This window comes from Myodes glareolus, chromosome 14, assembly GCF_982192425.1.
Source record: "Myodes glareolus chromosome 14, mMyoGla1.1, whole genome shotgun sequence".
NCBI lineage: Eukaryota > Metazoa > Chordata > Mammalia > Rodentia > Cricetidae > Myodes > Myodes glareolus.
The window spans coordinates 78,190,895-78,216,145 of record NC_142039.1 but is presented as its reverse complement, the minus strand read 5'-3'; the positions used below and the strand labels follow the sequence as shown (position 1 = coordinate 78,216,145).

The following is a 25,251-nucleotide window of genomic DNA, read 5'->3' as shown; positions in this document are numbered from 1 at the left end:
ACTTGTGTTCTGCCATCTTCTCTGGAATACCCAGGCTGTGAGCCAGGGTACAAGCAATAATTAAATCAGCTTGCCCCATCAAATCAGCAAGGTGCCCACTGTCTGACCATATGGCTCGAGGCAGCATTGCTTCAAGCTTTCTCAGTGTCATTCACAACTCAGATGGGAATGTTCTTAACAGGAAGCCAAGGGGGGGCAGAATGGCTTCATGGGACAGCCCTTACACCGCCCCAGCGACGATCACGGCTGAAGTCAAGGCAGGCTTCCCAGCCATCCCATAGTACTCACAAGCAGTGTGCCAGCTCCAGGGGAAATGAATAAGGCAGTCAGTTCAAGTATCTTTGTACTCATTCATTTAATAAACATGGGGTCAGGAGCAGGAGGACACCCGAAGCGAACATCCTTGGTAACGTGTCTAGAGGTTCAACTTTGATTCAACCAAACCCCAAGAGAGTTCAGGGGGAACGCCAACCCTCACTCACACCTGGGCTCCAGTTCAGCACCATCTCAGACTGTGTGACCAAGTGGGGAAGAGCACGGGTCTTGGAGACAAGGCTCCCTCCTCATCTCTACAGCTGTGATACCTTGGCTTGTCTCTCCCCCACATGAAGAATCTTTGGGTGGCTTGGCCTCAGGTCTCAAGCTGTTTGGAGTGGGATTCCAGGTGAGTGACTGACCCGTGAGGTGATTCCTAAACTCCACCAGAGGTGGGAAGAGCAACACAAGAACTAGGGGATGGCCCAGGGGAGGAGCCTGTCCACGGTGTTCACAGTTGGTAAGTGGGATTGAGTTAAGTCTGTAGTAACAGTGCTGAATTCTGACACTATTTTTTGTTTTGTTTTTGAGACAGAGTCTCACTATGTAGCTCTGACTGTCCTGGAACTTGCTCTGTAGACCGGGCTGGCCTTGAACTCACAGAGATCTGCCTGCCTCTGCTTTGAATGCTGTGATTAAAGGTGTATGCCACCAGTGCCTGGTGACAGTAGTTTTAAGAAAGAAAAACTATACATTTACCAGGAAGCCTTTTCATTTGATTAGTGAGTTAAATAACACAGTTTTAAATCATATACCTAACAACTATCTGAACACTAAGTGTGCACAGACATATACCACGAGGTAGTTTAAATCACCACTGAAAGCTAGTACTTCCTCTGCCTCACCGAGTGGTTGTCACTGGTGCGTGATGACAGTTTAAAGTTGGTATCTGAATAAAAACAACTCAGGAAATTTCTCAGCAGAACTGAACCATTATGGGCAATGGTATGAAAACTAGGCTATGGCTGCTTTAAATGAGCAGCTCCAGTTCTGTGTCCTGAAATGCTAGAGGGCTTGTCTAGACAACTCCCTAAGTCATCTCAATAGGTGCTTCTTTATTTTTATTTTCTTGGATTTTCACAATTCACTCTGTAGACCAGGCCGGCCTCGAACTCAAGAGATCTGTCTTCCAAGTGCTGAGTTTAGAGGCGTGCACCACCATGCCCAGCAGCTCTGCTGTCTGATTTACTTTACACTGGACTTCTGTGGTAGAACTGTTAGAATCTATGTACACATTTGAAACATCATTCCTTTCTAAGGTCTCCATCGTTCATCTGTGGGAAGTGCCTGACCTCATAGGACCTGCACTTCACATCCCACAGAGCAAGAAAGCGCAGCCAGTTCACACGACACGGGAAAAGCAACATCTATTGTTCTTAGAGTCTGACTCTTCTCGCGGCAAGGAAAGTCTCTTCATAGTGCTGCTCTGCTGACGGGAATGGCTGTTAGGCCAGGGCCGGGAAGTCCTCAGGGTCATCCGGGTTGGGAGCGACATCTTGGGTCTAAAGAAAAGAGAGGTTTTTAATTGACGGCCCTTCCCGCACCCAGCTGTGGCCAGCACTAGACCACTTACTGTGTGACACAGGCAGCCACCCCATTCCTACCCCTGCCAGCCCAGGGAGAAACCAATGGAGCCACAGTGGAAGGCACAGTGGCCTTAGGGCCACCATCAGGAGCTGTCTCCTTTTTGCCTTCTGGATCTAACACTTTCTTGTCCCAATATGTAACTGTTTAGGGCTGTAGAGTTGGCTCAGTGGTTAAGAACATTGGCTGCTCTTCCAGAGGGCCAGGGTTTGATCCCTAGCATTCACATGGTAACTCACAGCCATCTGGATCCAATGCCCTCTTCCGGCCTCCAAGGGCACCGAACATACATAAAATAAACTTAAAAAGTAACCATTTACTACAGGCTAGGTACCTAAGGTAAGCAAGAATGAATTCACAGTTTCCCACACAGAGCTCAAGTTTCAGGGAGAGACATGAAGTTGGGAACTTAAGTCACAGGTAGGGGTCCAGTGTCACAGCAGCAAGGTTTTCTGAAGAGTCTGATATGAGCCTCAGCATAGGAGCAGGGGACAGATGTGACACCTGGGGCCACACTGAAGCGTATGTTGCTCAACAGAAGTGGCCATTACTGTTCAAAGAATACATCTGTTTTTACTTCAAATGTATACGTAAAAAGGTCTTGTCTTTGTGTTTGTGAATAAGGGCTACGGTCCCTTATTCCCAGCACGGGAGAGGAGGGCGGCAGAAGGACGGGTTCTGACACCAGACTGGGCTGGGAGATGTTGCTCCCATCCACAGGAGGCAGCAGCACTGATGGGTAATCGGCAGTAGGGGACACAGCAGGAAGAAATGGTTCAGGAGGGGAAGCCTTTGCTCAGAGACCTCGACTGTAGGAGGGTGCTGTGGACAAGAATGCTTTAGAGCTGGGGATCTACGCGAGATTGGCAGGTGGAAACAGAGAGGCGCATAGTCGAGGATCTGGGGTGTGGCCTGCTGCAGCTGAGCACGGTGAGGCAGGGGGGCAGCTGGTCACAAAAGGCCATCAGGACTTACCACCACTTCTGCTCTGGGGCCATAGTTCTCTGTTCTTCTGATCCTTCCTCGGCCTCCTCGGGCACTGCCTCTGGCTCCCCGTCCAGGGCGAGGGAGGTTACCGAAGTTAATCTCCAGCTGGGATGTGATATCATTGGCAGCTTTCCGAAAGACATGGGACTCATCCTCACAGTCGTCCTTCACCATCTGGAACACAGCCACAGGTCAGACGGTCACACGCATGGCCATCTCCACAGCTGGGTCCTAGTAATGAACATTTTTAATATGTTGCACTGGTGGCCTGTGTGGCGCTGTGGACTTGGAAAACCCTGGCTGTGTCCTAGCCCTGACAACTGGGCTAGACACTAGACACTGGTCTAATATAAGCAAAACTACCCAGGCTGCTCTCCTCCTGCCTTCAGCCTCCCAAGTGCTGGGAATATAGGCATGGGGTCCTAGTTAGTCTTCAACCAAGCATTTTGAATTTACTATTCAAGTAGAACCAACATCCTGTTGGGTGTAGTGGTTCATGCTTTTAATACCAGCACTCAGGAAATAGGCAGGTGAATCTCTGAGGCCATCCTGGTCTACATAGTGAATTTCAGGACAACATAGTAAGACCCTGTCTTAAAACAAACAAAAAAATAAATAACCCAGTTTGGACACATTAAGATATAAAATTATATTAGCATGTTTCAAGTATATTTTGTTGAGGTTAAAAAGTTTTAATTTCAAGTCAGGTGGTAGTGGTGCACGCCTTTAATCCCAGCACTTGGGAGGCAGAGGTAGGTGGATCTTTCTGAGTTTGAGGCCAGCTTGGTGTCTACAGAGTGAGTTCCAGAACAGCCAAGGATACAAAGAAAAAACCCTGTCTCTAAAAACAAAAACGAAAATTTAATCTCTGCCTCTCTATTCGCTCATAAATATTACACAAATGAAAATATCGCCTTCTAGGAATCGGACCTGACGGAGAGAGCTCTTTCCGTGCAGGTGCACATGCTGCACCCGCGGAGCACAGCGCAGTCTTCCAGCACCACTGCTAGCAGCACAGAGGTATCAAGTCACACAAGACGGGGTTTCTCGGTGTAGCTGTCCTAGGACTCACTTTGGAAACCAGACTGACCCTGAACTCAGAGATCTGTCCGCCTTCAGTGAGCTGGATCAAAGGCCACTATGGCTGGCTTTAGCTCAGGCCAGTTTTAACAGTGGCTCTTCTTAAAATTCCTTGCATTTTAAGAAGCCCAAGTAAGTTCTTCCTTTGATTAAAAAACAAAAAGTGACAATAAGTTTTATGACTTTAACTCATAATCACAGATAACCAAAGCCCCTCAAGTGAAATCTAAACCTCCAGAAGTGAAAACAGGACCAGTGGTCAGATGGACTGGGAAACAGGTCAGTCCCTAAAGCAGTTGTGCAGGCATGAGGACCTGGCGCACATCTGTGATGTGAGCACTGCGGGGTGAAGACGGGACAGCTAGAGCTCACCGGCCAGCAGTCTAGCCAAATTGACAAGCTCCAGGCTCAGTGACAGATCCTGTTCGAAAGAAGAAAAAAAGGTAGGGGCTGGAGGGCGAATGAGGAAGAAACTCGATGTCAACCTCTGGGCTCCACACCATTCTCGTGTGCAAATGCATATGCACACACTCATTCCCACATATGCATACACTGCCCACATATGCACAAAATCAGACTAGAGCTAAACGTTCCTTGTGAATTGCCCAGAAAATGGAAAAGTTTCCTTGGCCTTTTTGGTTCCTTTGGGCTGTTTGTCCTTTAACTTACTAATTAAAAACAGAAGTTTGCAGCTAAGGACCCATGAAGCTAAAAGGGTAAAGGAGAAAACAAGTGGGACTTGAGAGGCAAAGTAATAAGCTGCCTGACTCAGAAATACTTGACTATCAGAGTGTCCTACAAGGAAGTGATTAAGGTCCAAGGCTACCCCATACACAGCAAGTCTGAGGCTTGGGTTCCTCTCTCAGGGCTGATTCTAGCCAAAGTGCTCTTTACTGAGTTGCTTTAAGTTGAACTCTACACACAAACAATACATACTATCCTAGGACTTTTTGGTGGGAGGTCTCTTAAGACACCAAAACCTTCAAGGCTAGCCTGGTCTATAAGAGCTAGTTCCAGGACAGGCTCCAAAGCTATAGAGAAACCCTCTCTCAAAAAACCAAAACCAAAGTAAGTTAGCAACCCCAAGATCTGGCTCGTGTTGCTTTAAGAACAATCCCTGGCTAGACTCAGTCTTGTAGATTAACTAGGACCAAAGACATTACTTTATTAAAACCAAACTAGCCAAGCTCAATGAGTCAGCTAACTTAGTTACATCAAATATTCCGACAGATCTCTCTCTGCAGCCAGGGAATATAAATCGGATGTGGTTTGAGGAACCGGCTCCTATTTTTACCTGTTTCAACAGTACCATGGTTTCACAGGAAGCTTCACTTCTAGTGTTCACAACAGAAAAGAACAACAAAAAGACGTGCTGCCTACGCCAACTCCGGCCTCCCATGTCTCTGATGAAACATCTCAGAACTTATCAGTCAAGTATCTCAGACCTTGAACTGACCGAGAAGGCAGAATGGTTATACTGTGTTCTCAGCAGCCTCCTAAATAAAGTACTCAAGGTAACTGACCAAAGTGCGCATGAAAATTGCTATGACTTTGGTCTCAAAGGACCCATAAATAGAGACCTGTGTACCCTATGGCAGTCCCGGTGGAGGTGAGGCATGGTAAGAGGAAGTGGGTCCTGGGGCTGTGTCCCGGATGGGGACATCATTAGGACTTCAGTCCTTCCTGTCTGTTTCTTGGCCGCAGTGAGGCAAGCATACGGTTTTCTACCATCTGCTTGCATCTTTGGGCCACACGACCTGAGGCTGAATTAAAACTTTTCTCATTGTAAGTGATCTCAGGCATTTTGTTACAACACCGGAAATCTGACTAACAGAAACAGAAAACTACACAGCGTTCTGTACTGACTGGAAGTCAACGAGTCTCCCCAGCAGGGAAGATGATTGCTCATCACCACAGACTGTGCTGGCTTGTGCTGTGACAACAGGAATTCTAAATTCTGCACCTGGGTGCTCCAGTAACAAAGGAGAATGTCATTATAAACTGCTATTTCCCTGCAGCATCTCTGTCCTTCTGGTAGAAAGCCCAGTGCTGGGCTGGGAGATACAGCCACGGTGGTGAAATGCTTGCACAAAGCATGAGGACTTGAGTGGATCCCAGCGCTCATGAAAAGCTGAGCATGGCAGCACACATCTGTAACCCCAACAGCGGGGCACAGACAGGATTCTTGGAGCTTGTTAGCCAGTCTACTTGAATTGGTGAGTCCCAGGTTCACTGAGACACCTTGTCTCAAAACATAAAAGTGAAGAGTGACAGACATATGTACAAGTATGTACACACACACACACACACACACACACAGGGACAGACGGAGCTAGACAGGAACCCTGAAGACTAAGCCTACACAACACAGTTCGTAATAATGCCCTCAGTACAGTTGGTTGCAGCATCGTACCTGACAGTGCCATCAGTGATCTAGGAACTTCCCAGCAGTTTCTAGAGTTAGACAGAGGAGGCAGTGCTGTTCAAATACCATAATGAAGGGATCCCAGAATATAGGTGCTGTGGATATCTTTCTGTACACTGTGAGTATGTGTTCTCACTGGCTGGCTTATAAATAAGACAGAGCCAGACGGAAAATCCAAGCAGAGATACAGGAGAAGAAGGGCAGAGTCTTGGAAATGACAGCCAGCCAGCAACAAAGAGAGCAAGACATGTAGAAAATGAGGTAACAAGCCACGAACCATGTGGTAAAGCATAGATAAGAAATACCGGGTAATTTAAATGTTAAGAGCTAGCTAGTAAGAAGGCTTAGCCATCAGCCAAGCATTTATAAGTAATAGTAAGCCTCTGAGTATTTTAAAAGCAGCTGCAGTACTAGGAAGAACAGAAAAAAGCCTCTGTTTACATATAGGTTCCCTGGTATTGGTTCAACTCATCAACTGACCCAGTGGAATGCTCATCATCGAAGAGGAGTGTGGTGGTGCATACCTTAGCCCTGGCCCTCAGCACACCAAAACATGGCTGGATGGAGTGTGGTGGTGCATACCTTAACCCTGGCCCTCAGCACACCGAAACATGGCTGGATGGAGTGTGGTGGTGCGTACCTTAGCCCTGGCCCTCAGCACACCGAAACATGGCTGGATGGAGAGTTTGGGGCCAGACCAGGCTACATACTAAGACTTTCTCATCCCCAGGCAATCTAATCATCAAAATAGTAGCCTTTGAAACAGCTGCTCTGTGCCTCCAAGAGGCCAAGGGGGACGGAACCCTTGGCCCTGTGTCTTCCTGGCTTACATTCAAGGCCAGCAGAGAATGTGCAGTATTCTTCTGTCAACACACCAAGTTCTATTCCCTTCCACCACCCTTGATGATGCTTGAACAGAAACAAGAATGTCAAGTGTGATACTAGCAAGATGACTAAGTGGGTACCAAACCTCCGGCCTCCACATGCACACTCCCACACACAAGATTCTGTCTTCACATCCACTGAGAGAGGGCCATTTTGTGCCTGATGAGGGCTACAGTACATATTCCCCCAAGACAGAAGGCTTACATCGTCTCTGTATCTGGACTTGTGAATCACCACTGCCTTGGAAGGAACTGTGGACTCTGGCTTCCGGATGTTGAACTCAGGCTTCGGTCTGGTTTGCTCTTGAAGGTTTTTCCACTCATCTAAGGTCATCTCTTGGACTTGATTTTCCTCTTCTACCTCCAACTCAGGAACTCTGTAAAGGTATATTATCATAACAATATTTTTTGCTGATGGAACCAAATATCTACAAAAAAGTTAAACTTTTGTAGCACCTTATTATAAGTGTAATAAGGTGAAAAGTAACCAGACCCTCAGAGTCACATCTGAGTTCTATCTTCCCCATCCTTTCCTTCACTGCAAACTCAAGGTACCTTCACAGTGGTGTGTGAAAATGACATCATCACCCCATGTTCTTCCCATCAATTACACCATCGTGCACCTTTTCTGGGGGGGGGATAATTGGGGGAAAAAATAAGAGATGTTGTGGACACAAAGTCACGGAAACCATGGACAGAAGTCTTAAAACAATGGGTCACAAATGTACACTTTTATAAATACCCCCTTCAGTTGGTTCAGACTCTCTCCAGGCCCATGCTCCAAACCCTTTTTAGACCTCTTCCTCATTATGCCAAAACTATTTCTGATCACATTATAAGTTTAGGCTTTCTTGTGACCTCATTATATCTTCATGCTTATTTCCACATTTGTCGGATGACTTCATCATGAGAACCTGTTCAAAATCATTCATGTTTTACCCTCTTGTATAACTCAGTTTTGAGTAAGGTTTTTATTGTAGGTCTTTTTGAAGCACTGTGGGAGGAGCTTAGGGGCTCGCATGTGTTGAGCAAATGTTCTGTCCCCATCCTAGCTAACAGTTGGACTATTTAAAACAGACTAGGAGATGTCTCTCTCTGAAGACCTAAGTCCAAATCCCCAGCACCAGTTCATAGGGATCTTGTGCCCTCGTATGGCTTCCAGAGGAACTGCATTTGCACATATACATGCAGGCAAAATAGACACATTAAAAACCTTTTCAAACGTCCAATATCATTAGTCGTCAGAGAAAGGTGGCAAACCACAAGAAGTTACACCGGTTCACACCTAACAGGACAGCTGGTATCAAAAAGGCATTTAAGGGTTGCAGAGATGGTTCATCAGGGAAAAGCACTGGTGGCTCCTGCAGAAGACCTGGGTTTGGGTCTTAGGATTCACTTGGTGGCTCACAACCAGCCGTAGTTCAAGGGGACCCAGTGCTCTTTTCTGGACCCCACAGGCACCAGGCACTCATAAAAATAGTTCTTTTTTAAGAAGGAAAAAAAAAGGTGTCTTTAAAGGCTTTTAAAAAGTGTTGACAAGGGTGTCAAAAATTGGACCCCAGGTATATATGGTTGGGGAAATGTGTGTCAATTTAGAAAACAGTCTGGCTGGTGTTCAAATTTTACAGTCAGGTGTGGTGGCTCACACCTTTAGTCCCAGCACTAGGGAGGTAAGGAAAGCTGGACCTTTGTGCGTTCAAGGACAGCCTGGTCTATAGAGTGAGTCCCGAGACAGCTGAGGCTACATAGCAAATTCTAAGACAGCCTACATAGATCTTGTCTCAAAAAAAAAATTTTTTTTCTGACAGTTCATATATGACCTAGTAATTGCACACCTGAGAGAAATGAGAACATGCGTCCATATTAGACCACACACACACACACACACACACACACACACACACACACAAATGTTCACAGCGGCACTACACATAGCACCTCAAACTACAAACTACCAGTGTGTCTATTGTCTGAGGAACAGATAAGCAAAAATAATAAAGGCTGGGCATGGTGGTACATGCCTTTAATCCCATCACTTAGGAGGCAGAGGTAGGTAGATTTACAAGTTTGAGCCCAGTGTGGTCTCCAGAGTTAGTTCCAGGACAGCCAGGGCTGTTACACAGAAAAACAAAAATGAAGCAAAACAAAAGTATTAAGATAGGTCATTAAATGACAGAAATTTGGAAGCATGATGAAGAGTGAAATAACCCAGCGTGTCTTCTCTTTCCTGTGTAAGATTCCACTTATGTGAGGTCTCCAGTGAAGAGGAAAACTCAGAGACCAAAGCAGTCAGGGTAGCAGATGCCCCCGCCCCCATGTCAGAACGCTATGATGAGGAACAATTCAGCTGCTGCCATGAAGGGAAGTATGTAACACATCAGTAAACTGGCCAAACTGGAAGAGTAAGTGTGTGTGTTTTAGGGTGTACCTGCAGGACTTCAAGCTCTTCCATCGAGAAGTTCTAGGCCTGAGAGGTGAACTTGAGGTCCACTGTGGCTTAATGCTTAAAGCCCCAACATCAAATCAGTCAGCCAGAACCATGAGGAGAGAACATCATCGGCAAGGAATGGAATTTTCAAACCATCAAACATGGCACATTGCTATGAGATTTCCATGATTTTGAAGTCTGACGGGGCCAAAGAAACAAGAGCTCCTTGGCCAATGTGGCTACTCTGCTGGGCAGCACTGAATTCCCATGGAGGCTTACATTCTGCCTGTCTGCACAGAGTGGCATGGTGGCCAGCCTCACTTAGCCTCTTCCAGAGTTAATTCATCTTACTTTGTCTAATATTAGGAATGCCACTGTGTCTTAATTTTCTCAATTAGGCCGGGCGGTGGTGGTGCCCACCTTTAATCCCAGCACTCGGGAGGCAGAGATAGGCAGATCTCTGTGAGTTTGAGGCCAGCCTGGTCTACAGAGCGAGTTCCAGGACAGGCTCCGAAGCTACAAAGAAACCCTCTCTCAAAAAACAAAAAACAAAACAAAACAAAACAAAAAATTTCTCAATTAGAATGATAAAGCTTGCTGGCTTTCAACCTCCGTGCACCCAAACACACACAAATGTTTACTCCTCAAATAATGTTTCCCTACATAATTCACTTTCCCAGCTCATAGAAATTATGCGTCTGTTTCTTTAGTTAACACACTGTCTAAATAGGCACATTAACTATGAATCTTATTTTAAAAACACATTCTTAGTTGTTTTGAGCAGTAAGTTCGCAGCTGTCACAACTGTCAGTCACTGTCAATCTTGTAAGAAGCAAAGGTGAGACTGTCAGATATTTACATAGCAACCAAGCTCTGGGCTCCATTCTAGGTGCCCCCTCCCTCTCTCTCCCACTTGTGGAAGTGAACAGAGCTGTGCACACAACAGTCCTCACAACTCCGTGCTGCTTGGCTATGGATTTCCGGAGGGAGAAGGCTGAATGAGTAGTTGTCCAGGAGGTGGCTTTGCCTTGAGAGACAAAACTAGGAAACAGGAGGATCCTACGAGTTCTGTGGCTAGCACCCTGGCTCATTCACAGGGAAAGGAGGCTTAAAGCCTCAGTGTGCTAGGTATGGACCAGAGACCCAGTCTTCATGGAAAGAAAGGAAGACAGAAGAATAAAGGGACAAAAGCAAAACAGAAGAGGTAAGGAGGCAGAGGATACAGTACTAGAATTTAATCTATTCTCACTAAAAAACTATCAGATTACTTAACTAGCTTGATCATTATGCATTAACAAATAAGATCAACCCAGTATGATATGAGAAAGGGCTCAGCTTTTAAAATCATTAAGGAAAGACTAGAGAGATGGCTCAGTGGGTTAAGAATGCTTGCTCCAGCTGAGTATGGGGGTGTGCACCTTTAATCTCAGCGCTAGGGGGGCAGACGAAAGTGAAGCTGTGTGAGCTCAAGGTTAGTCTGGTCTGAATATTGTGTTATAGAACAGCCAGGGCTACACAGAGAGACTCCCGGTCTGAAGGTTGCGCTATAGGACAGCCAGGGCTACACAGAGAGACCCCCGGTCTGAATGTTGCACTATAGGACAGCCAGGGCTACACAGAGAGACCCCCGGTCTGAATGTTGCGCTATAGGACAGCCAGGGCTACACAGAGAGACCCCCGGTCTGAATGTTGCGTTATATAGAACAGCCAGGGCTACACAGAGAGACCCCTGGTCTGAATGTTGTGCTATATAGGACTGCCAGGGCTACACAGAGATCCCCGGTCTGAATGTTGCGTTATGTAGAACAGCCAGGGCTACACAGAGAGATCCCCGGTCTTCTTTGAGAGTACCTGCACTGCAAGCATGAGGACCAGAGTGTGAATGTCTAACACAGGCATGCCTAAAAATCCCAGCAATGTGGAGTGGAGACAGGAGGAGCCTAAGAATTCACTGGCTACCTAGCTTAGCTGAAATAGTGAGCTTTCATTTTGTGAGGGACCCTGTCTCAAGGCAATAAGGGACAAAACCAGAGAGAAAGACACCTAGTACCCTGCTCTGGCCTCCACATTCACACAAGCAACCCCCCCCCCCACACGTTCACATACACACATGTACACAATGTCCAATCTTCAGAGAGAGAGAGGGAGGATGTACCACTAGGAATCACTACGAGAGATAACCCATAGGTATAAGAAGCAGCTGCCTACTTGGCTGGAGACTCCTCATCCAGGGTGCCTTGGGACTCCTCCATCATTGAGATCTCTTCCATGGGCGCAGGTGGCTCAATGTCACTGAAAAGCAGCAAGAACACCTGTCACACAGTCTGTCATGCTCACCAAAGTCCTCATCTAGTTAAGGCCAAGGAAACACAATGTAGGCCCTGTTTCTTAATGGCATGCCCTTGAAGCGACCATATCCACACTGCAGTGAAAAACAGTAGTAAGGGCTGCTTAAAAATGTGTTATTTCCCACTCAGGAGTAGAGGCAGAAAGATTTCTGTGAGTTCAAGGCCAGCCTGGTCTACAAAGCAAGTTCCAGGACAATCAGGGCTACAAAGAGAAACCCTGCCTTAAAAACAAAGTTATTTCCCAAAATGTTAAACAGAAATGTCCATGACTACTCTAAATTTAAGACCAGATGATAATGATCAGGGGGAAAAATCCAAACTCTTATAATACTGGAGAATCCATCTTTTCATTTTCACTTTTTATATATTTTATTTTTGAGAAAAAGTCTCACTGTGTAGCCCCAAGTGTCTGAGAGCTCCCTATGTAGACCAGGCTACCCTCAAAGTTACATATAAATCTCCCTGCCTCTGCAATGTGCTGGGACAAAAGGGGCTACCAAGCCTGGCAAGAGTTTCAGCTTTTGGGGCTGGAGAGATGGTTCAGTGGTTAAGAGCATTGGCAGCTCTTCCAGAGGTCTTGAGTTCAATTCCCAACAACCACATGGTGGCTCACGGCCATCTATAAGGGGATCTGGCATGCAGGTGTACATGCAGACAGAGCAAATATTCGTAAAGTAAGTAAATCTCAAAAGATGATTTTAAAAAATATTCTACTTTCAACTTTTTTAAAAAGCATATTTTATTTTCTGTGTATGTGTGTTTGTCTGCATGCCTATATGGGTACCGTGTGGGCGCAGTGTCCACCAAAGATAGAAGAGGAATTCAAAACTTCCGAAACTCCCTTATAAGTGCAACAAGTGCTCAATTTGAGACAAGGCTTCATGAACTCCTTATGTTGCTGCAGATAACCTCGAACGTCAGAACCTGGGATTACAGGCATGCACCGCCACTCCCAGTTCATATGGTACTGGGATTACGGGCATGCACCTCCACACCCAGTTCATACAGTGCTGGGAGCAGACTCAGACCTTTCTGCATGCTAAGCAAGTACTCTTTTTTGTTGTTGTTTTGTTTTGTTTTTGAGACAGGGTTTCTCTGTGTAACTTTGGTGCCTATCCTGGAACTAGCTCTTGTAGACCAGGCTGGCCTTGAACTCACAGAGATCAAGGCGTGCGCCTGGTTGAGAGTAGTGTTCTACCGGAGCCACATGTACAGACCCTGCAAAGTATTTTACCAGATAAACAGCTGTAAGAACTTTGGACGCTCACAGGGAAATAAAGTACAGGTCTGAGTGTGATGCGTATGTCTATAACCCCAGCACTTAGAAAGCTGAGGCAGAAGGATTCATGGTAATCTGGGTCAAATAGTGAGATCCTGTCTCAAATATAAAATAATAAAACATATTCTGAGATGTGCAAGTGTGCACACCGTATGCTTAAAATATATGAACATATATGTGGCCATCTGTCAGGTATGGTTCTGTTTGTCAAGTAGAAATTGATGTGGATTGTTGTTTAGGGCGTGTGTGTGTGTGTGTGTGTGTGCGCGCGCGCTCTTTGCGCATCTGCAATTGACTGAATCAGGAGAAAGCTTTTAAAAACATAGTTGTTATGTTGTATTTAGACTCAAAACTGTTTTTAAGGTCTATTTGCTTATTTAATTGTTTTATTTATTTGAGACAGAGTCTCACGATGTAGCCCTGGCTGGCCTGGAACTCATTCTATAGACCAGGCTGGTCCAGAATTCGTTGAGATCCTCCTACCTTTACCTTCCAATCCAAAGCATCTGCCACCATACCTGACCCCCTAAAATCTATTATTTTATCTTATTTTAGCTAAGTTAAAAACAGTTTTGAATATAAGCACAACATAATAACTATGTTTTAAAAAGCTTTCTCCTGATTCAGTCAATTGTGCGCACGTGCGCGCGCGCGCACACACACACACACACACACACACACACATGCACGCACGCGCACATGCTCCAAACAACAATCCACATCAATTTCTACTTGACAAACAGAACCAGAGAGAACACAGTTTTTAAAAAGCCAAGGTTCAGGGACTCTCGCTCCACTGCAGGCTCTCAGAGGACACATCCTTGCACCTTACCTAGTGTCTTTACCTGATCCCCAGGAGCGCACACCGCAGACACCCATGCTGTCCTCCATTCTGTTTGCTCTGAAGAAACAAAGAACAGCCATGTTAACTTGAGGTGGAGCATGTTCCTCATCAGCCTCCCAATCAGAAAGCACTGCCCCAGTGTCTGCAGAGACAATTCTTACAAAGGACCTGAGTTTAACTTCCAGTACCTACATTAGACAGCGACAACTGTCTGTAACTCTGACATCGTCTTCTGGCCTCTACAGGCACGGCACCCTGCATGTCAGAGCCCTCCCCCAAAACATACACACAGATACACATAATCTATAAAATCCTGTCCTACAAGAGTGACAGCACACGTACCAAGCTGGTCACCAACAGACACAAAATCTAAGGTGGAAATGGCACAGTACAGAGCTTACGCTTTATCATTGCTGCTGTATCTCTCAAAGTCTCGTTTCCCTCTTTGGTCAAAGGAATCAAAAGCTCTGTTCCCGGGTCCACCTCGGCCTCTGCTCCTCAGGCCTCCTCTGGGGCCTCCACGTCCTCTCAGTGGCCTGTCTCGATCAAACCTGTCAACTGGTCTAGGAGAAGACAGGAATGATGACAGGTGGTGAACTGGACTTCAAAGGTCTGAAGCCTTTTTGAGAAAAACATACACCTCTAGAAGGCAGCTATGATTATAATGTCAGAAAGCATGGTGGCTTTGACTAAACTAACATTCGCCACTGAACACACTGTACCTGGCACTATACACACAGCATTTTAATGCTCACAGCCAAGTTTAGTATACAGAACTGCTGTAAAGAGATGGGAACCTGAAGCAGCATGGGAAGGGATTTGCCCAAGGTCACATGGGTATCAGGGAGCACAGGTCCTTGTTCTCAACTGGCTTTCACTTGTGAATTCAGTTTCCTCATTTATATACAATGACTGTGTTAGTTAAATGTAAAGGTTCTTTCCTGTCTTGGTATTAAACACTTAATTTGGAATGTTCTGTGTAAGAAAAATGCCTCATCTTTAAAAATTATCCCTCCAAATCTTTCTTCTGAACATTTACCCAGAAGGTGATATTTGGAGCTGAAATCTTTAACATACTGAACTTTCTTCTACTCTGTGACCAAAGACAGGGAAGACTGGTGTTTTTTAAGATTTATTTAATTTAATTTATTTATTTTGTTTTTTGAGACAAGGTTCCACTGTGTAACAGCCTTTGCTGTCCTGAAACTAGCTCTAGACCAGGCTGGCCTCGAACTCACAGAGATCCACTTGCCTCTGTCTCCCAAGTGATGGAATTAAAGGAATGTGTCACCACTGCCCAGTGACTTTATTTTTATTTATGTGTATGCCTGTGTCAATCTATACGTAAGTAAACATCAATGTGTGCCCTTGGGGGCCAGAGCAGGGCATCGGATCCCCTGGAGCTGGAGTTACAGGCAGTTGTGAGCTGCCTGGTACAAAAGTGTGCTGGAAACCAAACTCATTCCTCCGGAAGAACAGCAGGTGCTCTTACCTGCCAAACCTAGTAAATCTATGTTCAGAGGGTTCAATTAAGTTCATTAAGAGGCCTAAGGAAAAACTCCTGCTTCACTGAAAGGGATATTTGCATCCCCGATCCACACACACCAACATGACTGTTCTCTGCTTCTGATCCTGGCTCGGTCAACTCAGCACACAAAAGATGTCGCTTCCAAAGGAAAACACGTGTTCTGCCTGTATAGAGTCAACATCCTTGTCAACTAACTGAGATCAGAGTCACTCCAACTCTAGGTCTCTGTTTTCCATCTGTAAGTTGAAAAGGTTAAGATAACAAAAATTTTATAATTTTGTCTAGTAACGTGTATCAAGAAATTCGAAGTGCACTTTAATTCAAATAAGCAAAACCAACCTGGATTCCAGCCTTTGCAGACTATGCTGTGGGAGATGCCATCCCAGATAAGTGACACAGAGAGCTGGTAGGTAGCTGTGACAGTGGTTTGTCACTGTGGGTCTACAAGCCTCCCCCATCCCAATTTTATCTGTTTTTATACCATCTCTACCCACTTAACTTTGTACTAAAGCAGATATAGGTCGCCTGCCTGAGAGTCACAGCTTTACAACCTCAACTGGCATTCTAATTCCAGGATTCTACTGAGGAAATGCCTGACACAGATCAAAAGCTGCTTCTGCTCCCAAGCGTCATTAAAAAGCCTAATGCTGAGCCAAGCACAGGCCCATTAGCACTGAGCAAGTGGTGACATATGATAACCCAAATAATGGGTCACAATACAATACAGCCATTGAGTACACAATTAACTACTGAGTGTACAGTTAACACACTGTGTGCAGTTAGCACACAACTAAAAACACCAAGCAAACGCTGCTGATCATATAGGAAACCCTCGTGTGTGTCAACAAGAATGAAAGGGTATAGAGCAGTCAGTGTGTGTGCATTACCATTGGTGGTGGTTTGAATGAGAATGGCCCCACAGGGTCATATGTTTGAATGTTTGCTTCTTAGTTGGTGGAACTGTTTGGGAAGGACTAGAGGTGTGGGAAGGATTAGAAGGTGTGGCCTTGTTGAAGGAGGTGTGTCATGCGGGGTGGGCTTTGAGGTTTCAAAAGCTCTCACTAGCCCACTGCTGTCTCTGTTAGCTTGATCTCTACCTCGTGGTTATAGATCAGAGGTGAGCTCTCAGCTACTGCTCCAGAACCATGCCTGCCTGCCGCCATGCTCCCTGGCAGGATGGTTAAAGACTCACCCACTGAAATGTTAAGGCCCTAATTAAATGCTTCCATTTTTCATAAGTTGCCTTGATCATGTTATCTTGTCACAGCAACAGAAAAATAACTAATGGGGCTGGAGAAATGGCATAGCAATTATGAGCCCTGGCTGCTCTTCCAGAGAATCTGGATTCAATTCCCAGCACCCACATGGCAGCTCACAACTGTCTGTAACTCCTGTTCCAGGGAATCAAACATTGTCACACAGACACAGATGCAGGCAAAACACCAATGTACATAAAATACAAATAATAATTTTTTTAAAAGTAAAATTTTTAAAAAAGAAAGAAAAATAACTAAGATACCACTTTACTACCTCAGGAGATTAACAAATAGAAAAATGTTGATTGGTTTTGTGATTTCACATGTGTTTGTTTATTGTGTGTGCCTGAACACACATGTACAACAGTATACATGAGGAGGTCATCGGACAACTGCTAATTCTCATAGTGATTATATCCCTAAGCCCAAAATTAGTTTTCTAATCTAACTTCAGAAGAATTTTTAACCTCTTCAATATACTTTTGTGTGTGTGTGTGTGTGTGTGTGTGTGTGTGTGTGTGTGTGTTTTGTTGGTTATTTTTGTTTTGTTTTATAACATGAGGGCTTTTCAGGGGTTGGAGAAATGGTTCAGAGGTTAAGAGTGCTGGCGGTTAAGAGGTCTTCCAAATGACCTGGGTTTGAATGTCCAGCATCCACACGGTGGCTTATAACCATTTGTAATTCTAGTTCTGGGGGATCTGATACCCCTCTGGCCTCCATAAGCACCAGGCACAGATGTGGCACACATACATACACACAGGCGAAGTCCCACAAACATAAATAAGTTTTTTTTAGATGCTTTTTGTATGTACCTTCTGCTCTTTGAGCTTTATGCATGGTAGGCAAATGCTCAACCACTGAGCTGCACCCCAAACCCACAAATTTTTTTTGTTTTTTTGTTTTGTTTTGTTTTTCAAGACAGGGTTTCTCTGCATAGCCCTGGCTAACCTGGAACTCCCTCTGTAGACAAGGCTGGCTTTGAACTCAGAGATCTGCCTGCCTCTGCCTCTCAAGTACTGGGATTAAAGGCATGCACCATCACCTGGCCATAATTAATTTTTAATTGTATAATCATTTCCTATATACTAAGGTATAGGTAAATGGAAGACCCTTCATGTTCTACTGAAGGTAACATGACTAGAGACTTACCTATATACTAAGGTATAGGTAAATGGAAGACCCTTCATGTTCTACTGAAGGTAACATGACTTGAGACTTACCTTGGCAGATCATGCGTAGGACTGCCACCACAGAAATGTCACAAAGCTTAGTAGTTATCTGGAAACCTCTGGGGCCCCGGCCACCCTAACCAAGGACTAAGGTACATACTTTTCATCTGTAAACTTCTCCGATGCCAAGTCTGCCTGTCTCTCAGTGTCATAGAGTCGATATTCCCTGTAGGACCTTCGCTCTGCTCTATCAAGCGCGTCTGTCCCCCGGTTGTCATTCCATCCTTGCTGCTCCCCTCTTCTGGGAGTCCGCTTCTGGCCTACAGGGAACCAAAGCAAAGCTCGAGCACAGCGTCCACAGCACCACGGTGCAGAGGTTTCGCTGGAAAGCGAGGGCTTCAGAGAGAAACAGTTACCACTTCCCAGTGCAGTGTCTGCTAATTATCTATAAAACTCCACCAAGTCCTAGAAATGCCAGGGAACCCATGCCAACTACAGAGTTACAGGATGTTAATATGAAGCCTGGGCCAGCCTTGAACTGATAACCGTCTTGCCTCAGGTGTGCCACCATGCTTGGCTAGTTTGACATTTTTTCAGTGCCTCTGCGACTGCTGTTACGTGTCTTTTACTGGATGGGTGGCATTTCACAAATACACCTTTACCAAGCATAGAGTGATAAAGACTCATCTAAGAAAATTAAAGGATTAAAAACCCTGTACCTCAGACAATACTTTTAGAATCCTGTCCACAGCTGGGCTTGGTGGCCCATGCCTTTAATCCCAGCACTCAGGAGGCAGAGGCAGGTGGATCTCTGAGAGAGTTCCAGGACAGCCAGGACTACACAGAGAAATCATGTCTTAAAAAACGAAACAAAAACAAAACAAAACAAAAAAAAGAATCCTAGCTGCAAACAAACCAAGGGCAACTAGGGTCTATCTTCTGGCATGAAGATAGGTGTTTGTGGTATGCTTAGAACATTGAGAGATATAAATAGAGCTTTTATTGCAAAAATTTACATTACCAAGAAATCAAAATTGGGTGCTGGAGAGATGGCTCAGTGGGCAAAGTGCTTGTTGTGCAAATTATGAGGACCAGAGTTCAGACACCCAGAACCTAGAGAAAAGCCAAGGGTGAGGAAGAATGCCTGTAATACCAACACTGGGGAGGCAGAGAGACGCTTTAGTCAGCTAGTACAGATACACAGTAGAGTTCTGGCTTTATTGAAAGACCATGTCTCAGGCAGTGGTGGCACAGGCCTTTACTCCCAGCACTTGGGAAGAAGGTGGATGGATCTCTGAGTTCAGGGACAGCCTGGTTTACAGAGAGAGTCCCAGGACAGTCAAGGTTACACAGAGAAATCTGGGCTCAGGGAAAAAAAGAAGAGAGAGTGAGAGAGAGAGAGAGAGAGAGAGAGAGAGAGAGAGAGAGAGAGAGGGAAAGGAAAGAAAACTATGTCTCTAGGGGGCTGAAGAGATGGCTCAGCTGTTGGGAGCACTAACTGCTCTTCCAGAGGTCCTGGGTTCACTTCCCAGCACCCACATGACAGCTCACAACTGTTGGTAACTCCAGTTTCAAGGGATCTGACACCCTCACACAGACATATATGCAAGCAAAATACCAATGTATATAAAATAAGTCATTAAATTTTTTTAAAGGACCCTGTCTCAAGAAAATAAGGTGAGGGCTGGAGAGATGCCTCAGAGGTTAAGAGCATTAGCTGCTCTTCCAGAGGTCCTGAGTTCAATTCCCAGCAACCACATGGTGGCTCACAGTCATCTGTAACTCGAGTTCTGGGGATCTGACACCCTCTTCTGGCCTCTCTGGGCAATGAAATGCATATACACTGTATATATACACACATGAAGGCAAATATGCCCACACATAAAAAACAAAAAGATCTTTTTAAGAAAAGAACTATTATTTTAATCAGCCTCTGATTTCCCACTTGCCACTCATATTTTTAACTATGTATCTCTGTTCAGCTACAGAATTGCTAAAGTGCTTAGTCTCACTTCTTTCTGCTTCCTCTTAGTTATTTCTAACTGTGTCAATTAAAGTCTCTTCCAGTGTCCCTGTGTATAAACTGAAACTATTAAATGTAATTTATTATAATAATTGAGTACCTTGCAAACATTACCGTTCTATAAAATCCCAAAACAAAGAAAACCAGAGAGATTTTTGTTCCCCCACAACTTGGTGCTAGGAGATCCAGATGCAACTGGACCTAGCTTGTTTCTCTGTGCTGAATCAGCAGGGCATTCAGATGCCCTTTCAATAAGGAGCTGGCTCATATGGTCTGATCACTTACCTAAACCAAAACCCATGAGGTAAACAGAATACAGCAAAATCTACAATAAGACTTCCTATAAGACAAAACTGAATGTGGGCTTATCAACCAGAACCCTGAAAGTCTATGAAAACAAGAACAGAACAACCGATGATTTAAGAATGAATTGATTGAACAAGGCTCATCCAAGGGTTATCATTAGACAGACAAGAACACTAGAAATCTGTATTTCCATGGGGAAAAAAAAAATGACTTCTACATCACTGTCGAGATCAGCAACTGTTCTGTTACACAGCAAATGTGCTGAGTATTTGTGCTCACTACACAATCACTCAGGACATTCAAAGTTTACATTTTTTTCTTTTTCTTTTTTTTCCAAGACAGGGTTTCTTTGTGTAGCCTTGGCTGTCCTAGAACTAGCTCTGTAGACCAGACTGGTCTGGAATTCACAGAGATCGGCTTGCCTCTGCCTCCTGAGTGCTGATATTAAAAGTGTGTGCTACCACTGCCTGGCTAAATTTAAATTTTTTTGAGTGCAGTGAAGCATGGTCTTTCACATTAGTTAGCACTAACACCTATAGTCACTCTCTGTGGTCCATCAGATACATTTAGAACAGGAGCTACAGGCATGGAAATCATGCACACTTGGGAAAAAAAAACCCTCATTTCAAAATTTCCATTCTAATAGCATCAACTAGGTCTCTAAAGCCAGAATGCCTGGACTGTGAACTGACAGAAGAAAGTAAGTTCTAAGTATACTAGCTTACAGTTCCAAGTGAGAGAGCAGATTGCAAAAACAGAAACAGCAATGCACTATGTACATGCATGCGTGTGCCAGTGTGCACATGGATCCAGAAGCCAGAGGTAAACCCTGGTTCATACCTTCTGAGACCAGGCCTCTCTCTGGGGCTCATGGATTCAGATTAGAGTCCTCAGGTTTTCAACAGACATTTTGCTGACTGACCTATCTCCAGACCCACACTGTGTTTTCATTATATAAATATATGTATATAATGCACAGTGCTACTCATAATAAAAATAAGGGACCCTTTTGCTAGCTTCATACATTTCTGAGATTTCTTAAAATTTCCATCACAAGAGCTGGGGGGTGTGGATCACTTGCTCAACACGCATGAAACACTGGGTTCATAATAACAAAAATATTTTTAATTTTAAAAGGGCTAAAAAAAATCAACATTTCAGCCAGGCATAGTGGTACATGCCTTTAATCTCAGCACTTGGGAGGCAGAGGCAGGCATATATCTCTTTGAGTTCAAGGCCAGACTGGTCTACAAAGCAAGTTGCAGTACAGCTAGGGCTGTTATACAGAGAAATCCTGTCTCAAAAAACAAACAAACAACAAATCAAGATTTTAACTGGTACTCTTCAAAGGCTAGTATATTATCACTTGATTAAGAAGTAAATAGAGGGGCGATGGAGGGAGGGTGGAACATGTCTTTAATCCCAGCACAAGGGAGGCAAAGACAGGCAGATTAGACCTCTGAGTTTGAGACCATCTTGGTCTATAAAGTGAGTTCCAGGACAGGCATCAAAGCTACAGAGAAACCCTGTCTCAATGAACAACAAAAGAAGTAAATAGACAAAACAGCCTTCCTCAAATCTTTCCCTTCCATTTTTATAAATACACTTAAGAGAAACACATAATACAAAATGTACAGCTTGATGCATTTCAATTTTAAAAGGAATCCTACACCCACTGAGGTATCCATCTTCGTTGTAATAATTTTCTGATTCTCAAGCAATGTCTCAAATTAACTTTACAGATGACGGTAAACATTACCTAGCCAAAGACTCAACCGTAAAGCTAGAGGTGGAACTGACCATTTTTCTCAGGCAAAGACAAAGCAATAATGCTCACACGAACACCTGCCTACTCCGTGGTCAAACTGCACTCCAATCTCAATACCACTTCTTGCCAACCTTACGAACGGTCATAGTGTTATCACGGGGTAAACGGGGCAAGCAGGTGGCAAGAGCGTGGCTGCAAAAGACTTGACGCAGTTCAGGTGACAGCCACGAAGTCTGAAGGAGCCTGCTGTGCAGACAAGCACACCCGGCGTAGGGCTGGCCCTTCTGCTAACCAGAAAGGGTAACTTTGAACATTCTGACTGCAAAGGTTAAAGCCGGCTCTCCCAAAACAGTACTGAATCAATTACAGTTACACTCCCCACCTACGCTATTTGTTCCACCTGCAGTCGATGCCACAGAAGCTACGAGACGGAGATAGAGAAAAGAGATAAGGCGCAGAGAAGTCGGGACCCCAAGACCACCCCACTCACCCTGGAGCTCAGGTCTGCCCTTCCGAGGTTCCTGCACCCTCGGGTGCCCAGGCCTCCCTGAATCTAGAGGCCCAGAGTCAGGGATCCCTGAAGGTTTCAACTGCGCGTCGCCTACGGAGCTGAATCCCGCAGAGGCCCGCGGTGTGTGTGTGTGGGGGGGGGGATGAAGGATGCAGCCAGGGGCAGATGTCGGGATCTCAGCTTCGCAACCCTCAGCCTGTCAGTCCCCGGCCCTTCCACCGAACCTGGACCCCGAGCCTTCTCGTCCATCAAAAACCTCCAGCTCGGTCCACTCCATCCCCGACGCGGAACGAGTCCATAGGGACAAGGACCCCCCCCAACCCCACCCGGGAGGATGACTCCTGACCCCTTCTCGCGGATAGGGATCCTGGGAGAATAACCAAGGACCCTCGGTCCATCAAGATTCACTGCCCTGCTTACTCTGTGATGAGCCCACCGGGATTAAGACCCTGGCCTCTATACTGAGACAGGGTGACAAGGAAAAGTGACCACCCAGGAGGGTCATAATCTTGCGAGAGACTGACTCCGGGAAATTTGACTCTAAGAGGGTGACCCTGGAGGGTAGGATATTATAATAACCCACGAGAGGGTTATTAGGGTGATTACCCTGGAGGGTGGCTCCCAGAAGGGTGACCCCGGACCCTGCGCCCATCAGGACTCCCAGCTCTGACCTGACTCGCCCACGCGGGACCTGTCCCCGCGACCAGAGTCCAGCGGCTGAGGGGGTGAGCTGGGTGCCCACGGCGTACCTGGCGGCTGCGGTCCCCCAGGGTTGTCCGGCTGCTGTGCGCCCGATGCCACGAGGCTCTTGCGCTCCTTCTGCGACTCCCTGCGGCCGGCCGCGCCGGGTCTGTGTCCTGAGGCCACAGCCGGGCTCCGGCCGCCGCGGTGCCCGACCCCGCTGGCCGCCGCCGCCGCCTCGTCGCGCCGCTTGCGCTGCAGTTGCTGCTGGCGCCGGTGCTCGGCCTCGCGCAGGATGTCGAACGGGTCCGATTCGTCGTCCAGCAGCTGGTGGAAGCGGTTGGCCACGACGCAGCCGAACGTCTCCTGCATCGCGGCGCCCGCGGCGGCCACCGGGCTCCCCAGGGCCCCCTTCATGCCGCCGCCGCTGCGGGCGCCGCGGGCAGCCTAGGCCAGCGAGGCTCAGGGAAGCCGCGGACGAGGACCCATGCTGCCGCCGCCGCGCTCCCGGCCCGCGGTCGGCTCCGCCCCGCCGCCGCGCGCCAGCCAATCAGCGCTCACAGACACGCCCCCCGGCCCCGGCGCGCACGACGACCCAATGGGCAGCCGCTGTCTGTGACGTCACGCCCCACCTTATCCTCCCCTCCCCCCCCCATGGCCTGTGGGCGTGGTGGTGCGGGACTGGGGCGGAGCTACCACGGGAGGCACCGTGGAGGCGGCTTGCGTTTGTGCATCACTCCCTGGTGGGAATCCGGTTGCGCATCTCTGCACTTCACCTAGGTGACCTGGTCACTAGACCTTCAGGGGCTGCGTGTTTGGGGGAGAACTGTAGACTGATTGAAAGTGCCTAGAGGAGAGTCAGAGTTCTCAGAAGATGGAGGTATTGCAGGGAGCTGAGCCAGTCAGGCTTGGAGAGACTTGTCCTGCTGACAGAGGTGACAAGGGCAGAAGACCAAAACAGCCCAAAGAAACAACCCTGAGACCCACTGTGATGAGGTGATGCATGCAGGCGTGGACAGGGTGAAGTTTAGATAGTGGCTGTTTGCTTTTGAGACATTCAGTTAAGGCCTGCTTTCAGGTACTCAAATTCCATACTAGGTGTCAGGCTTGCTGGCAAGTGCCTTTACTTCCTGAGCCATCTCTCTTGTCTGGAAAATTAATTTTGTAAGTTATCATACAAGTAATGGTTCTGTGCTATATGTGTTTATATATGTGTATATATGCATATATATGACATTACGCTTTGTTCAAAATTGTCCCGCTCCCTCACTTCTCCATGCCCCACCCCTACCTTCTGTTCATATGTAAAAGGAATAGTTCAACCCATGTGTTAAAAGGTCTGAGTTTTACTGCTGTTCTACTTTCCTGTGCAAAGAAGTCAAAGGTGATTTTTGTCTCAAGTTGTAATTCCCCAGGCTTGCCACTCAGGCAGCCGATAGGTTCTCAATAAATACATGATGAATTGACTAGAAATTTTAAGAATCTGACCATTTCCTTTTTTGAATTAAAGAATAATGCCTGCATTTTCTAGCAAAAAAATAAAAACAGTTATTCAAATGAAAACTTGTATTATTCTTAGAGGTGCTATTCATAACCAGAAGGTAGAAGCAACTCAAATGCTCAATAACGTGTGGCACAGGAGCAGCTTGTATTTTGGGCAGATAAAGAACAAGTGTTGGTACACTCTGCAGCACAGATGAACCTTGAAACATTGTGCAAAGGGTCAGGTCATGTCAGGAATGGTTTAGTTACCTTTGCATCGCTGCATCCACAATAGCATACTAGACAGAACTGTTTTGGCTCCTAGTATCGGAGGTGTTCAGTTCATCATGGCA

The 25,251-nt window shown here is 46.0% G+C and overlaps 1 protein-coding gene across 2 annotated transcripts; it reads right to left on the bottom strand.

The window, feature by feature from the left end:
- Nucleotides 1–336: 336 nt before the first annotated feature.
- Habp4 (hyaluronan binding protein 4) lies at nucleotides 337–23,906 on the bottom strand. 2 transcript variants are annotated; one of them, XM_048447570.3, is made up of 8 exons: nucleotides 23,485–23,903; nucleotides 18,288–18,447; nucleotides 14,576–14,737; nucleotides 14,163–14,231; nucleotides 11,912–11,995; nucleotides 7,481–7,652; nucleotides 2,875–3,060; nucleotides 337–1,817 (listed from the first exon to the last, which is right to left on the bottom strand). In XM_048447570.3, the coding sequence occupies exons 1-8, from the start codon at nucleotides 23,831–23,833 to the stop codon at nucleotides 1,761–1,763; spliced, it is 1,239 nt and encodes a 412-aa protein (XP_048303527.2). In that variant the 5' UTR covers nucleotides 23,834–23,903; the 3' UTR covers nucleotides 337–1,760. The 2 variants fall into 2 exon arrangements, with proteins under 2 accessions (XP_048303527.2, XP_085555782.1); XM_085699656.2 differs by lacking the exon at nucleotides 14,576–14,737 and having other exon boundaries at nucleotides 23,485–23,906.
- Nucleotides 23,907–25,251: the final 1,345 nt, after the last annotated feature.